We start from the raw sequence: 15,544 nt of genomic DNA, 5'->3' as shown, positions 1-15,544 counted from the left end.
ATAAAAGAGCGCGAGGAGAGTGGCGGAGACACAGGATAAAAGAGCGCGAGGAGAGTGGCGGAGATACAGGATAAAAGAGTGTGAGGAGAGTGGCGGAGACATCGGATAAAAGAGCACGAGGAGAGTGGCGGAGACACAGGATAAAAGAGCGTGAGGAGGGTGGCGGAGACACAGGATAAAAGAGCGCAAGGAGAGTGGCGGAGACACAGGATAAAAGAGTGCGAGGAGAGTGGCGGAGACACAGGATAAATGAGTGCGAGGAGAGTGGCGGAGACAGAGGATAAAAGAGTGCGAGGAGGGTGGCAGAGACACAGGATAAAAGAGTGCGAGGAGAGTGGCGGAGACAGAGGATAAAAGAGCACGAAGAAAGTGGCAGAGACACAGGATAAAAGAGTGCGAGGAGAGTGGCGGAGGCACAGGATAAAAGAGTGCGAGGAGAGTGGCGCAGACAGAGGCTAAAAGAGTGCGAGGAGAGTGGCGGAGACACAGGATAAAAGAGTGCGAGGAGAGTGGCGGAGACAGAGGATAAAAGAGCACGAGGAGAGTGGCGGAGACACAGCATAAAAGAGCGCAAGGAGAGTGGCATAGGCACAGGATAAAAGAGTGCGAGGAGAGTGGCGGAGACAGAGGCTAAAAGAGTGCGAGGAGAGTGGCGGAGGCACTGGATAAAAGAGCGTGAGGAGAGTGGCGGAGACAGAGGCTAAAAGAGCGCGAGGAGAGTGGCAGAGTCACAGGATAAAAGAGCGCAAGGAGAGTGGCAGAGGCACAGGATAAAAGAGTGCGAGGAGAGTGGCAGAGTCACAGGATAAAAGAGCGCAAGGAGAGTGGCGGAGATACAGGATAAAAGAGTGCGAGGAGAGTGGCGGAGACACAGGATAAAAGAGTGCAAGGAGAGTGGCAGAGTCACAGGATAAAAGAGCGCAAGGAGAGTGGCGGAGACACAGGATAAAAGAGTGCGAGGAGAGTGGCGGAGACACAGGATAAAAGAGAGCAAGGAGAGTGGCGGAGACACAGGATAAAAGAGAGCAAGGAGAGTGGCGGAGACACAGGATAAAAGAGTGCGAGGAGAGTGGCGGAGACACAGGATAAAAGAGAGCAAGGAGAGTGGCGGAGACACAGAATAAAAGAGTGCGAGGAGAGTGGCGGAGACACAGGATAAAAGAGCGCGAGGAGAGTGGCGGAGACACAGGATAAAAGAGCGCGAGGAGAGTGGCGGAGACACAGGATAAAAGAGTGTGAGGAGAGTGGCGGAGACATCGGATAAAAGAGCGCGAGGGGAGTGGCGGAGACACAGGATAAAAGAGCGTGAGGAGGGTGGCGGAGACACAGGATAAAAGAGCGCAAGGAGAGTGGCGGAGACACAGGATAAAAGAGTGCGAGGAGAGTGGTGGAGACACAGGATAAAAGAGCGCAAGGAGGGTGGCGGAGACAGAGGATAAAAGAGTGCGAGGAGGGTGGCAGAGACACAGGATAAAAGAGTGCGAGGAGAGTGGCGGAGACAGAGGATAAAAGAGCACGAAGAAAGTGGCGGAGACACAGGATAAAAGAGTGCGAGGAGAGTGGCGGAGGCACAGGATAAAAGAGTGCGAGGAGAGTGGCGGAGACAGTGGCTAAAAGAGTGCGAGGAGAGTGGCGGAGGCACAGGATAAAAGAGCGTGAGGAGAGTGGCGGAGACAGAGGCTAAAAGAGCGCGAGGAGAGTGGCAGAGTCACAGGATAAAAGAGCGCAAGGAGAGTGGCAGAGGCACAGGATAAAAGAGTGCGAGGAGAGTGGCGGAGACACAGGATAAAAGAGCGCAAGGAGAGTGGCGGAGACAAAGGATAAAAGAGTGCGAGGAGAGTGGCGGAGACACAGGATAAAAGAGCGCAAGGAGAGTGGCAGAGGCACAGGATAAAAGAGTGCGAGGAGAGTGGCGGAGACACAGGATAAAAGAGTGCAAGGAGAGTGGCAGAGTCACAGGATAAAAGAGCGCAAGGAGAGTGGCGGAGACACAGGATAAAAGAGTGCGAGGAGAGTGGCGGAGACACAGGATAAAAGAGCGCAAGGAGAGTGGCGGAGACAAAGAATGAAAGAGTGCGAGGAGAGTGGCGGAGACACAGGATAAAAGAGCGCGAGGAGAGTGGCGGAGACACAGGATAAAAGAGCGCGAGGAGAGTGGCGGAGATACAGGATAAAAGAGTGTGAGGAGAGTGGCGGAGACATCGGATAAAAGAGCGCGAGGAGAGTGGCGGAGACACAGGATAAAAGAGCGTGAGGAGGGTGGCGGAGACACAGGATAAAAGAGCGCAAGGAGAGTGGCGGAGACACAGGATAAAAGAGTGCGAGGAGAGTGGCGGAGACAAAGAATGAAAGAGTGCGAGGAGAGTGGCGGAGACACAGGATAAAAGAGTGCGAGGAGAGTGGTGGACACACAGGATAAAAGAGCGCGAGGAGAGTGGCGGAGACAGAGGATAAAAGAGTGCGAGGAGGTTGGCAGAGACACAGGATAAAAGAGTGCGAGGAGAGTGGCGGAGACAGAGGATAAAAGAGCACGAGGAAAGTGGCGGAGACACAGGATAAAAGAGTGCAAGGAGAGTGGCGGAGACACAGGATAAAAGAGTGCGAGGAGATTGGAGGAGACACAGGATAAAAGAGTGCGAGGAGAGTGGCGGAGACACAGGATAAAAGAGCGCAAGGAGAGTGGTGGAGACACAGGATAAAAGAGTGCGAGGAGAGAGGCGGAGACACAGGATAAAAGAGTGCGAGGAGAGTGGCGGAGACACAGGATAAAAGAGCGTGAGGAGAGTGGCGGAGACACAGGATAAAAGAGCGCAAGGAGTGTGGCGGAGACACAGGATAAAAGAGCGCGAGGAGAGTGGCGGAGACAGAGGATAAAAGACTGCGAGGAGGGTGGCAGAGACACAGGATAAAAGAGTGCAAGGAGAGTCGCGGAGACAGAGGATAAAAGAACACGAGGAAAGTGGCGGAGGCACAGGATAAAAGAGCGCGAGGAGAGTGGCGGAGACAGAGGATAAAAGAGCATGAGGAGAGTGGCGGAGACACAGGATAAAAGAGTGCGAGGAGAGTGACGGAGACAGAGGATAATAGAGCACGAGGAGCGTGGCGGAGACACAGCATAAAAGAGCGCAAGGAGAGTGGCAGAGGCACAGGATGAAAGAGTGCGAGGAGAGTGGCGGAGACAGAGGCTAAAAGAGTGCGAGGAGAGTGGCGGAGGCACAGGATAAAAGAGCGTGAGGAGAGTGGCGGAGACAGAGGCTAAAAGAGCGCGAGGAGAGTGGCAGAGTCACAGGATAAAAGAGCGCAAGGAGAGTGGCAGAGGCACAGGATAAAAGAGTGCGAGGAGAGTGGCGGAGACACAGGATAAAAGAGCGCAAGGAGAGTGGCGGAGACAAAGGATAAAAGAGTGCGAGGAGAGTGGCGGAGACACAGGATAAAAGAGCGCAAGGAGAGTGGCAGAGGCACAGGATAAAAGAGTGCGAGGAGAGTGGCGGAGACACAGGATAAAAGAGTGCAAGGAGAGTGGCAGAGTCACAGGATAAAAGAGCGCAAGGAGAGTGGCGGAGACACAGGATAAAAGAGTGCGAGGAGAGTGGCGGAGACACAGGATAAAAGAGCGCAAGGAGAGTGGCGGAGACAAAGAATGAAAGAGTGCGAGGAGAGTGGCGGAGACACAGGATAAAAGAGCGCGAGGAGAGTGGCGGAGACACAGGATAAAAGAGGGCGAGGAGAGTGGCGGAGATACAGGATAAAAGAGTGTGAGGAGAGTGGCGGAGACATCGGATAAAAGAGCTCGAGGAGAGTGGCGGAGACACAGGATAAAAGAGCGTGAGGAGGGTGGCGGAGACACAGGATAAAAGAGCGCAAGGAGAGTGGCGGAGACACAGGATAAAAGAGTGCGAGGAGAGTGGCGGAGACACAGGATAAATGAGTGCGAGGAGAGTGGCGGAGACAGAGGATAAAAGAGTGCGAGGAGGGTGGCAGAGACACAGGATAAAAGAGTGCGAGGAAACTGGCGGAGACAGAGGATAAAAGAGCACGAAGAAAGTGGCGGAGACACAGGATAAAAGAGTGCGAGGAGAGTGGCGGATGCACAGGATAAAAGAGTGCGAGGAGAGTGGCGCAGACAGAGGCTAAAAGAGTGCGAGGAGAGTGGCGGAGACACAGGATAAAAGAGTGCGAGGAGAGTGGCGGAGACAGAGGATAAAAGAGCACGAGGAGAGTGGCGGAGACACAGCATAAAAGAGCGCAAGGAGAGTGGCATAGGCACAGGATAAAAGAGTGCGAGGAGAGTGGCGGAGACAGAGGCTAAAAGAGTGCGAGGAGAGTGGCGGAGACACAGGATAAAAGAGCGCGAGGAGAGTGGCGGAGACACAGGATAAAAGAGCGCGAGGAGAGTGGCGGAGATACAGGATAAAAGAGTGTGAGGAGAGTGGCGGAGACATCGGATAAAAGAGCACGAGGAGAGTGGCGGAGACACAGGATAAAAGAGCGTGAGGAGGGTGGCGGAGACACAGGATAAAAGAGCGCAAGGAGAGTGGCGGAGACACAGGATAAAAGAGTGCGAGGAGAGTGGCGGAGACACAGGATAAATGAGTGCGAGGAGAGTGGCGGAGACAGAGGATAAAAGAGTGCGAGGAGGGTGGCAGAGACACAGGATAAAAGAGTGCGAGGAGAGTGGCGGAGACAGAGGATAAAAGAGCACGAAGAAAGTGGCAGAGACACAGGATAAAAGAGTGCGAGGAGAGTGGCGGAGGCACAGGATAAAAGAGTGCGAGGAGAGTGGCGCAGACAGAGGCTAAAAGAGTGCGAGGAGAGTGGCGGAGACACAGGATAAAAGAGTGCGAGGAGAGTGGCGGAGACAGAGGATAAAAGAGCACGAGGAGAGTGGCGGAGACACAGCATAAAAGAGCGCAAGGAGAGTGGCATAGGCACAGGATAAAAGAGTGCGAGGAGAGTGGCGGAGACAGAGGCTAAAAGAGTGCGAGGAGAGTGGCGGAGGCACTGGATAAAAGAGCGTGAGGAGAGTGGCGGAGACAGAGGCTAAAAGAGCGCGAGGAGAGTGGCAGAGTCACAGGATAAAAGAGCGCAAGGAGAGTGGCAGAGGCACAGGATAAAAGAGTGCGAGGAGAGTGGCAGAGTCACAGGATAAAAGAGCGCAAGGAGAGTGGCGGAGATACAGGATAAAAGAGTGCGAGGAGAGTGGCGGAGACACAGGATAAAAGAGTGCAAGGAGAGTGGCAGAGTCACAGGATAAAAGAGCGCAAGGAGAGTGGCGGAGACACAGGATAAAAGAGTGCGAGGAGAGTGGCGGAGACACAGGATAAAAGAGAGCAAGGAGAGTGGCGGAGACACAGGATAAAAGAGAGCAAGGAGAGTGGCGGAGACACAGGATAAAAGAGTGCGAGGAGAGTGGCGGAGACACAGGATAAAAGAGAGCAAGGAGAGTGGCGGAGACACAGAATAAAAGAGTGCGAGGAGAGTGGCGGAGACACAGGATAAAAGAGCGCGAGGAGAGTGGCGGAGACACAGGATAAAAGAGCGCGAGGAGAGTGGCGGAGACACAGGATAAAAGAGTGTGAGGAGAGTGGCGGAGACATCGGATAAAAGAGCGCGAGGGGAGTGGCGGAGACACAGGATAAAAGAGCGTGAGGAGGGTGGCGGAGACACAGGATAAAAGAGCGCAAGGAGAGTGGCGGAGACACAGGATAAAAGAGTGCGAGGAGAGTGGTGGAGACACAGGATAAAAGAGCGCAAGGAGGGTGGCGGAGACAGAGGATAAAAGAGTGCGAGGAGGGTGGCAGAGACACAGGATAAAAGAGTGCGAGGAGAGTGGCGGAGACAGAGGATAAAAGAGCACGAAGAAAGTGGCGGAGACACAGGATAAAAGAGTGCGAGGAGAGTGGCGGAGGCACAGGATAAAAGAGTGCGAGGAGAGTGGCGGAGACAGAGGCTAAAAGAGTGCGAGGAGAGTGGCGGAGACACAGGATAAAAGAGTGCGAGGAGAGTGGCGTAGACAGAGGATAAAAGAGCACGAGGAGAGTGGCGGAGACACAGCATAAAAGAGCGCAAGGAGAGTGGCATAGGCACAGGATAAAAGAGTGCGAGGAGAGTGGCGGAGACAGAGGCTAAAAGAGTGCGAGGAGAGTGGCGGAGGCACTGGATAAAAGAGCATGAGGAGAGTGGCGGAGACAGAGGCTAAAAGAGCGCGAGGAGAGTGGCAGAGTCACAGGATAAAAGAGCGCAAGGAGAGTGGCAGAGTCACAGGATAAAAGAGTGCGAGGATAGTGGCGGAGACACAGGATAAAAGAGCGCAAGGAGAGTGGCGGAGACACAGGATAAAAGAGTGCGAGGAGAGTGGCGGAGACACAGGATAAAAGAGCGCAAGGAGAGTGGCAGAGGCACAGGATAAAAGAGTGCGAGGAGAGTGGCGGGGACACAGGATAAAAGAGTGCAAGGAGAGTGGCAGAGTCACAGGATAAAAGAGCGCAAGGAGAGTGGCAGAGGCACAGGATAAAAGAGCGCGAGGAAAGTGGCGGAGACACAGGATAAAAGAGCACAAGGAGAGTGGCGGAGACACAGGATAAAAGAGTGCGAGGAGAGTGGCGGAGACACAGGATAAAAGAGTGCGAGGAGAGTGGCGGAGACACAGGTTAAAAGAGAGCAAGGAGAGTGGCGGAGACACAGGATAAATGAGTGCGAGGAGAGTGGCGGAGCCACAGGATAAAAGAGCGCGAGGAGAGTGGCGGAGACACAGGATAAAAGAGCGCGAGGAGAGTGGCGGAGACACAGGATAAAAGAGTGTGAGGAGAGTGGCGGAGACATCGGATAAAAGAGCGCGAGGAGAGTGGCGGAGACACAGGATAAAAGAGCGTGAGGAGGGTGGCGGAGACACAGGATAAAAGAGCGCAAGGAGAGTGGCGGAGACACAGGATAAAAGAGTGCGAGGAGAGTGGTGGAGACACAGGATAAAAGAGCACGAGGAGAGTGGCGGAGACACAGGATAAAAGAGCACGAGGAGAGTGGCGGAGACACAGGATAAAAGAGTGTGAGGAGAGTGGCGGAGACATCGGATAAAAGAGCGCGAGGAGAGTGGCGGAGACACAGGATAAAAGAGCGTGAGGAGGGTGGCGGAGACACAGGATAAAAGAGCGCAAGGAGAGTGGCGGAGACACAGGATAAAAGAGTGCGAGGAGAGTGGTGGAGACACAGGATAAAAGAGCGCGAGGAGAGTGGCGGAGACAGAGGATAAAAGAGTGCGAGGAGGTTGGCAGAGACACAGGATAAAAGAGTGCGAGGAGAGTGGCGGAGACAGAGGATAAAAGAGCACGAGGAAAGTGGCGGAGACACAGGATAAAAGAGTGCGAGGAGAGTGGCGGAGGCACAGGATAAAAGAGTGCGAGGAGAGTGGCAGAGACAGAGGCTAAAAGAGTACGAGGAGAGTGGCGGAGACACAGGATAAAAGAGTGCGAGGAGAGTGGCGGAGACAGAGGATAAAAGAGCATGAGGAGAGTGGCGGAGACACAGCATAAAAGAGCGCAAGGAGAGTGGCAGAGGCACAGGATAAAAGAGTGCGAGGAGAGTGGCGGAGACAGAGGCTAAAAGAGTGCGAGGAGAGTGGCGGAGGCACAGGATAAAAGAGCGCGAGGAGAGTGGCGGAGACAGAGGCTAAAAGAGTGCGAGGAGAGTGGCAGAGTCACAGGATAAAAGAGTGCGAGGAGAGTGGCAGAGACACAGGATAAAAGAGTGCGAGGAGAGTGGCAGAAACACAGGATAAAAGAGCGCAAAGAGAGCGATGGAGCCACTTGATGGAAGAACCCATCTGGTTCAGTAATGTCCTTTAGGGAAAGAAATCTGCTGCCTTTACCTCGTCTGGCCCATATTGTGACTCCAGAACCTCAGTAATGTGGTTGACTCCCAAATGCCCTCAGGGAACAATAAATACCGGCCTAGCCAGGGATGGCCACATCCCATGAACACATTTCTTTGAAAAGTTCATAACAGGAATGGTAGGATATGTCAATAGGGTGAGATGAAGTAGGGATCGGAAGCGGCTCACGTGGAGAATAAATTCCAGTACAAGCTAGTTGGGCCGAATGGCCTGTTTCTGTATATTCTATCGTCAGGTTTTGCAATAGGAATGACAGTGAGGCTGTTAGCATTTACTATTACTACTCCTCTGAAACTGACAGCTACTCCTGGAGTCTGCAAATGCGCTGTCAAGCACGGAGATCCAAATAGTGTTGCCAGCGATTCTCTAGAGGCTGCGCCGTTGAAATTCATGCCAACTACAGTCAATTAGAAAGTACTAAACTGTCAGGACCTTACACGTTTCTGCTATTTGTTTCTCTTTTGAACCCTTGAAAAACTTTCACCTTGTCGAATGACATATAGCTGGATACTTGACAGTGTACTAAGTTCATAATTACTCCTGAACAGCCTCTCTGGCATTGAAAAACAATTTTATATTGGGGGATGTAAAATTTCTCAGTGTGATTATATTTTTTTAAAAATTAAAGCTTGTTTATGATGTTTGAGCGTCTTCCTTAATATCCATGTGTTATGTCCCAATCTTTATTTCGCTCTCTGTAGAATTGTGATATGTAAATCCACAGGTTATGTTAAATTGCTCACTTTAATCTACTGGTATTTTTGTTTCAGGGGTTAAGAATTTGACAGGTAAATGACATTGACTTTTCTTCTCACAATTTCCAGACCATTTGACACCCGTTACAGCACTCAAGAAAATGGCCAGATATTAACCATTCTCAGCGTGGAAGATACAGATAATGGAGTGTACTGTTGTACTGCTAACAATGGTGTAGGGAGCTCAGTGCAAAGCTGTGGAGCTCTACAGGTGAAAATGAGTAAGTAGGAGTGATCTGAAACTAACTCAGTGTGCACAATAAAAAGGCTTACATTTATATAGCACCTTGCAAAGCCTCAGGGCATCCCAAAAGCACTTTGCAGCCAATGGAGTATTTGGGAAGTGTCATGACTGTTGTAGCATAGGGCGTGTGTGGCAGTCAGTTAGCAGTCGCTGTTAAACAAATGTGTGGTAATGATCAGATAACGGTAGCCCAGTGGTTAGCACTATTGCTTCACAGCTCCAGGGTCCCAGGTTTGTTTCCTGGCTTGGGTCACTGTCTGTGCGGAGTCTGCACGTTCTCCCCGTGTCTGCGTGGGTTTCCTCCGGGTGCTCCGGTTTCCTCCCACAGGTCCCGAAAGTCGTGCTTGTTAGGTGAATTGACATTCTGAATCCTCCCTCTGTGTACCCGAACAGGGGTACACGGAATGTGGCGACTAGGGGATTTTCACAGTAACTTCATTGCAGTGTTAATGTAAGCCTACTTGTGACATTAAGGATTATTGTTATTATTATTATTAATCTGTTTTTAATGTTGTTGAGGGAGTGATAAATAACGGCCATGACACCAGGGAGATACCCCCCTGCTCTTCTTTGAAACAATGACACAGGACTATTTCATGTCCAGTTAGAAGGGTAGGTTTGAGCTCAGTTTAACAGCTTACCAAAAATTCAGTACTTGCCCAGCTACCTCAGTCCTGACTTTGTCTACAAAGTTCTGGATTGAGATTTGACCTGATGGTTTTCTGAGCCAGAGGCAAGAGTGCTTGATGTTGACCAAGAACAAATTGCACCGGATGTAACCTCCCATTTCTGCAAAATATACTCCTCAACCTAAACTTGGAGCGACAAATACGTCAACGACTTATCACAGAAAATAAGAGTGTTTGTAATGACATTTCCCGAGTGTCATTTTGTTTACTTCTTATCCCCTCAGAACCGACGATCACGCGACCACCCACTGACGTCAGGGTGTTGCTAGGGTCAAAGGTCGTGTTACCTTGCAGAACAATGGGCAACCCAAAGCCAGCCATTTCGTGGATCAAAGATGAAAGTGCGCTCAAAGTACGTAAAACCTCTACTGGAGCTTTGCAGGGGTAGAGTTGTAGTGCAGAGACTAGATTTCCTTCCCATCTACTGAGAATTGACGGGCAATCTTACCCAAGGTATTATAAGGCCCGGAAAGGCGTCCACGCCAAAGCCTGAACAATTTGGGTCAAAGGAAAAAGGTTTAATGCAACAGAACAAGATTTACAGAGCAGTCACTCTACCACAGGGGCCAGCTCACAGTTCATGGCCCTCCGGTTTTATACAGGATGTAGGAGGTGCCCTGCCCATCAATAGGGAAGTGTGTATTCCCCATGGTAATATCAATCCCCCAGTCTCATAAATGTCCCATGTCCTGCTTAGCGTTTCATTAGTGTCCCCGGTTATGACACAAGGATTCACTTACTGTTCCTGTTTCACAGTGGTTGTAACAGATTCAACCTCTATTCCATTCGACGTGGTGTCTGAAATCCTCCGGAATTGGAAAGACCCAGGGACTTTTTGAATTGAGTCACACTTGGCGATGAATCAACTCCGATTGAGAAATGAATTTCCAGCTCACCACTTAAAAATACTATTTAAAAAAATAACACGTTTCACAACCTTTGGGGCCAGTGGAGGACTATCGCAGTGCAGTCATGGCTGTCATAAATGAAATGCGGCAGCCACTGTGTGCACAGTAAGCTCCCACAAGTAGCAATCTGATAATGATCAGATCATCGTTTTCAATGATTATGTTGTAATTATTGATCCGGATGCTAGATCGCTTTCACAATAGATTATAAGGCGTGGGAGCAAAAGTAGGCCATTCGACCCTTCGAGTCTGTTCCGCTATTCAATGAGATCATGACTGTCATCAGTGCCTGGGAACGTCTAGATTTACCTGAGAGAGTGGGTGGGGCCTCGATTGAACATTAATTGGAAAAATGGCACCTTTGACAGTGCAGCACCTATTGCATCCAGAACGCCAGCCTGAAGTCCCACTTAAGACCATAACACCATAAGACATTGGGGCAGAATTAAGCCATTCAGCCCATCGAATCTGCTCCGCCACTCAATCATGGCTGATATGTTTCTCATCCCCATTCTCCTGCCTTCACCCCATAACCCCTGATCGCCTTATTAACTAAGAACCTATCTATCTCTGTCTTAAAGACACTCAGTGATTTGGCCTCCACAGCCTTCTGCTTAACCATGGAAAACCTCCAAATCGATTCTTTTTTAAAAAAACATTCTTAATGGAACTGTGCTTTTACAGGGTCAAGCTAATAATGAAACGTGTTCTCCCCACAGAAGGATCACCCTCGAACCTCTGTCCTCGAGTCTGGGAACTTAAGGATCCGCAGTGTTCAAATTGAGGATGCTGGACAGTATCGGTGTCTGGCGAGGAATAGTCTGGGCTTGGAGTATTCCAGATCTGTAACTCTGGAAGTGCAAGGTGAGTTTGGTACTTCAAATTTCAAATAATTGTACGTTGAAGCAGAAATAGCTCCTCGAATGCAGATGTATTCCATATTCTCCTAACTTATAAATAATGTTGATTCCTTTCTGTAAAAAATCATCTATTAGTGATTATGTAAGAAATGTGCCGGTCCCCTGTTTTAGTGAAGATGTCAAACTACTTAAAATAAATGGGTTCACTTCTGGGAATCTTTGGTACCAATTTGGTTCAGAGTCACTTCAATACAAGTACCCTCGGATAATTTCTACACAAACACACAGCTAGTTGTCGTAATAAACTGAGGTTGTACCGTTGATCAAAGGCGTCGACAAGACAGCCTCTGTAGACAACATTCAGTCTTTGGAAAGAGAAGTTTGCATGAAAACAAAAACTGGATTTTAATTTGAAATCCCATAAAACGTTGACAATTAAAGGGCAGCAAGTTTAACGCAGGCCTCCAAACTAAAATCGTCTGATCAGACGTTCTCACGCAACCTTCTTGGTCTTCAGTTCCATCGACGGGACGATAGTCAATGAGGACACACCACATATACAAAACAGCACAGCATTCTTTTCTGCCAGTGCGGTTATCTGGTTGGTGCATGTCAAATCGTTTTCCGACACTTAATTTGCTTTTCTCCTCATTGTGCAGATTTTAACATGACAAATGCAACTGAACGAGGTATTGTTGCCAATTAAGGTTGATGCATGTGTGCTGTGAATGCTGCCACTAATCCAGTGAACACATCTTATTGGGAGGCTTCTTAATAGATGCATCTTTTCACTCAAAGCTACAGTGCATTCCTCAATGCAAAAATGGGAGGAGGAATTGGATGAAAGAGGCATGGACTCCTCCCAGTAAGAGGCTTTTGCTACACAGTAAGGATTGTTGCAGCATCTATATTGGAGGTCTTGTGGTGCATTGGGTATCGTCCCTGTCTCTGAGCTAGAAGCTCTGGGCTCGATTCCTCCCCAGATGACCAAGGAAGATGTGTTTTTATCACGGACACCACAGGTTGGGTATCAACTTCAAATCCTTCCTGCGCCCATTGGTAGCAGGTGCTAAACGTGGGAGAGATTCCTGGTCAGCGATCGGATGGAAGGGAATTGAAATCCTTCCCATCCTCCCAGGCCACAACATGCATGGAAAAGTGTATGTTGCCTCCGCATCCCGGACTCCTTGACTGAACTGTGACACATCATTGCTGCAGCTTCTAAGTGTTGTGTTTGCTGTCTCCTGCTGCTGTTGAATGTGGTGTGCTATTTGCAAGGAAGGCAGTAAACATTTATGGGCTCTCCATGGCTTGTGCATGCCCCAATTTGTCCTCTCTCCACCATGTTCTGCATTGGCGGAGACACTGATGCTTTTCATATGCTGCTTCTGTAAAAAGTTAAACAAACCACAACATTCTTCTTCTAGGTGGATAAGATCAGCTACCTATTGCACATAGATATGGATGTCCAAAACCTTTGACTAGTTTTGTAACAATTACCTGATGGTACAAATGAAAGGAATTACATAACATTTGCAGCACAAAAACAGGCCACTCAGCCCAACTGGTCCATGCTAGTTTATATGCTCCTTGCAAGCCTCTACCCCCCCCCCCCCCCCCCACCCCCCACCGCCCCCAATCCAATCCTATCAGCATATCCTTCTTTTCCTTTCTCCATCTCATGTTTATCCAGCTTTCTCTTACATGAATCGATACTATTCAGCTCAACCACTCTCTGTGGGAGCGAGTTCCACATTCTCACCACTCTCCGGGTAAAGACGTTTTTCCTGGATTTTCTATTAGATTTGTTCGTGACCACCTTGTATTTATGACCCATAACTTTTGTCATAATATGCACCCATGCACATCATGAGGTGAAAGCAAGCAGTGACAGACACCCAGGTGAGCCAATCAACATACAGAACAGAACACAACCAATCACAAGACAGGACACCAGAGGGGGCCTTCCAACTATAAAACACACGAGGCATCAGCACTCTGCCTCTTTCCACTGGTGATAACTGTAGTGACAGTCAGGGTGTACAAATCATTCAACACCTCCTACACGTAGATCAGAGCTAGCCTGGTCTAGATAGTTAGAGTTAGTTTACTTAGAGTAGTAGAGAGTCAACCCACAGGCAGCTGTGTGCTTTGTTACTGAAGTTCAATAAATCTTATTGAACCAACGCCTACATTTGGTGTACACTTTATCGTTTATCTGCATCGTGTTGCAGTCTGTGTTACCCCAGGGTGAATAGCACAACAACTTTGACCTCCCTATACGTGGGAACATCTGCTGCACTGCTAGCCTGTAATAGTTTTGAAGGCCTCCATCATGGGTGACGTGGTGGCACAGTGGTTCGCACTAATGCCTCACAGCTCCAGGGATCTGGGTTCAATTCCGGCCTCGGGTGACTGTCTGTGTGGAGTTTGCACTTTCTCCTCAAGTCTGCGTGGGTTTCCTCCGGGTGCTCCGGTTTCCTCCCACAGTCCGAAGATGAAATGAAATGAAAATCGCTTATTGTCACAAGTAGGCTTCAATGAAGTTACTGTGAAAAGCCCCTAGTCGCCACATTCCGGTGCCTGTTCGGGGAGGTTGGTACGGGAATTGAACCCTGCTGCTGGCCTGCCTTGGTCTGCTTTCAAAACCAGCGGTTTAGCCCTGTGCTAAACAGCCCCTGCTGTGCAGATTAGGTGGATTGGCCATGCTAAATTGCCCCTAGTTTCCCCCCCCCAAAAAACGTTAAGTTGGGTTACTGGGATACGGGGATAGGGTGGAGGCGTGGGCTTAGGTAGGGTGCTCTTTCCGTGGGCTGGTGCAGACCCGATGGGCTGAATGGCTTCATTCTGCACTGCAAAATCAATGATGAAATCTATGACCTCTCCTATCTTCTCATATCAAGAGAAACAGCACTCAGTAAAACAGATAACAACACTGTTCCAATAACCAGTTTATTCCAAAATGTTTAATCGCTTCTGAAATGAAAATGAAATGAATTGAAATGAAAATCGTTTATTGTCACAAGTAGGCTTCAAATGAAGTTACTGTGAAAAGCCCCTAGTCGCCACATTCTGGCGCCTGTTCGGGGAGATTGTTACGGGAACCCAATTGGAGTATGATTTTGGAGAACACTTTTGATGCTTCCTTTAAATATCCTACGAAAGGAAAGCATTGAGGTAATGAAGACACAGCGTGGCTGAATATGGAGGCGGATGCATTGAATCTGACACATCTAACCATGTCACAGAAAATGGACCATCGGTCCAGTTCTAGGACAGCAAACCTAACATGAAAAATTAAAAAAACAGGATCAGAAAGGTGCAGCATACTGGAACATACAGCATGGTAGAACTGAAGGACGGAGCCTGAATAGCAGGGAAGGCCTCACCACATGAACAATAATCTGTGAGAGGATATACTTCTCGATAGATTTGTGACCAAATCCTTGGAAAGGTTTAAGAACCAATTGGACGTTACAATGGGGGAACATTTGGATCTCTTAGGATGGGAAAATTGAGAGGGGCTGAATGGCCTTCCTGTTGAAGCCCTCATGAATATAATCACTGTTTTCATGTTCCTTTACTATCCTCCCCATTAAAGAAACCCTCCTTACTGACTTGGCTGGTTTGAGCTGCAGTTTCTTTCCATTAAAACAACTAACCAGAATAGTTCATTGTGCAAGCTTTCACTTCACACAGCCTCTCGGTTCCGCTTATTCCCACCACATCAGAATTCTCCACTGTCGCAGAAACCACAACGCCTTCAGGAAACTCACCCCTAAAGCTTTAACCATTCATAGATATCGAAACATCCTGTCAGTGCCCTCACCGCTCGCCTCCGCAATTGGGAGTGATCATACGTCACATTACAGACAACTGGTGTATTAGGAAGATCCTATTCTCAAAGGAATTTGGAACAGCAGACCCAGAGTGTAGCTTTAAACCACAACACATGCATGGATAACACTTTAGAATTCTCGGACCGAACCCCAGTCCAACCTCCACCCAGCCACTTTCAGTTACAAAGGAGGTGGTCGGGGTGAGCAACCAACCAACTCTCAGGAGGATGGCTGTCCATCTAAAGAGTATGATGAGGTTGCGTATCTCATACTTAACATGCCTTTCAAGTTTAACCCTGGTCGTTCCTGTTTCCCAAGGAAAACCAACAGGTAAACGGAGGTGAGGACTGCATTGTGGAAA

General features: G+C 49.2%; 1 protein-coding gene across 2 annotated transcripts in view; it reads left to right on the top strand.

Annotated features, from left to right (window-relative positions):
* Positions 1 to 15,544, top strand: part of LOC140429847 (muscle, skeletal receptor tyrosine protein kinase-like) — a 267,141-nt gene that overhangs the window by 67,766 nt on the left and 183,831 nt on the right. The window contains exons 3-6 of one of the 2 annotated variants that reach the window (XM_072517334.1): positions 8,713 to 8,864; positions 9,801 to 9,928; positions 11,204 to 11,348; positions 12,004 to 12,033. In XM_072517334.1, coding sequence (XP_072373435.1) covers positions 8,713 to 8,864; positions 9,801 to 9,928; positions 11,204 to 11,348; positions 12,004 to 12,033 — 455 coding nt within the window. The remainder of the gene's footprint in view (positions 1 to 8,712; positions 8,865 to 9,800; positions 9,929 to 11,203; positions 11,349 to 12,003; positions 12,034 to 15,544) is intronic. The other variant, XM_072517333.1, reaches the window with a different exon arrangement.

The sequence above is a fragment of the Scyliorhinus torazame genome, chromosome 9 (assembly GCF_047496885.1).
Source record: "Scyliorhinus torazame isolate Kashiwa2021f chromosome 9, sScyTor2.1, whole genome shotgun sequence".
NCBI lineage: Eukaryota > Metazoa > Chordata > Chondrichthyes > Carcharhiniformes > Scyliorhinidae > Scyliorhinus > Scyliorhinus torazame.
The sequence above is the reverse complement of the archived record's forward strand: the minus strand, read 5'-3'. Positions and strand labels throughout refer to the sequence as shown.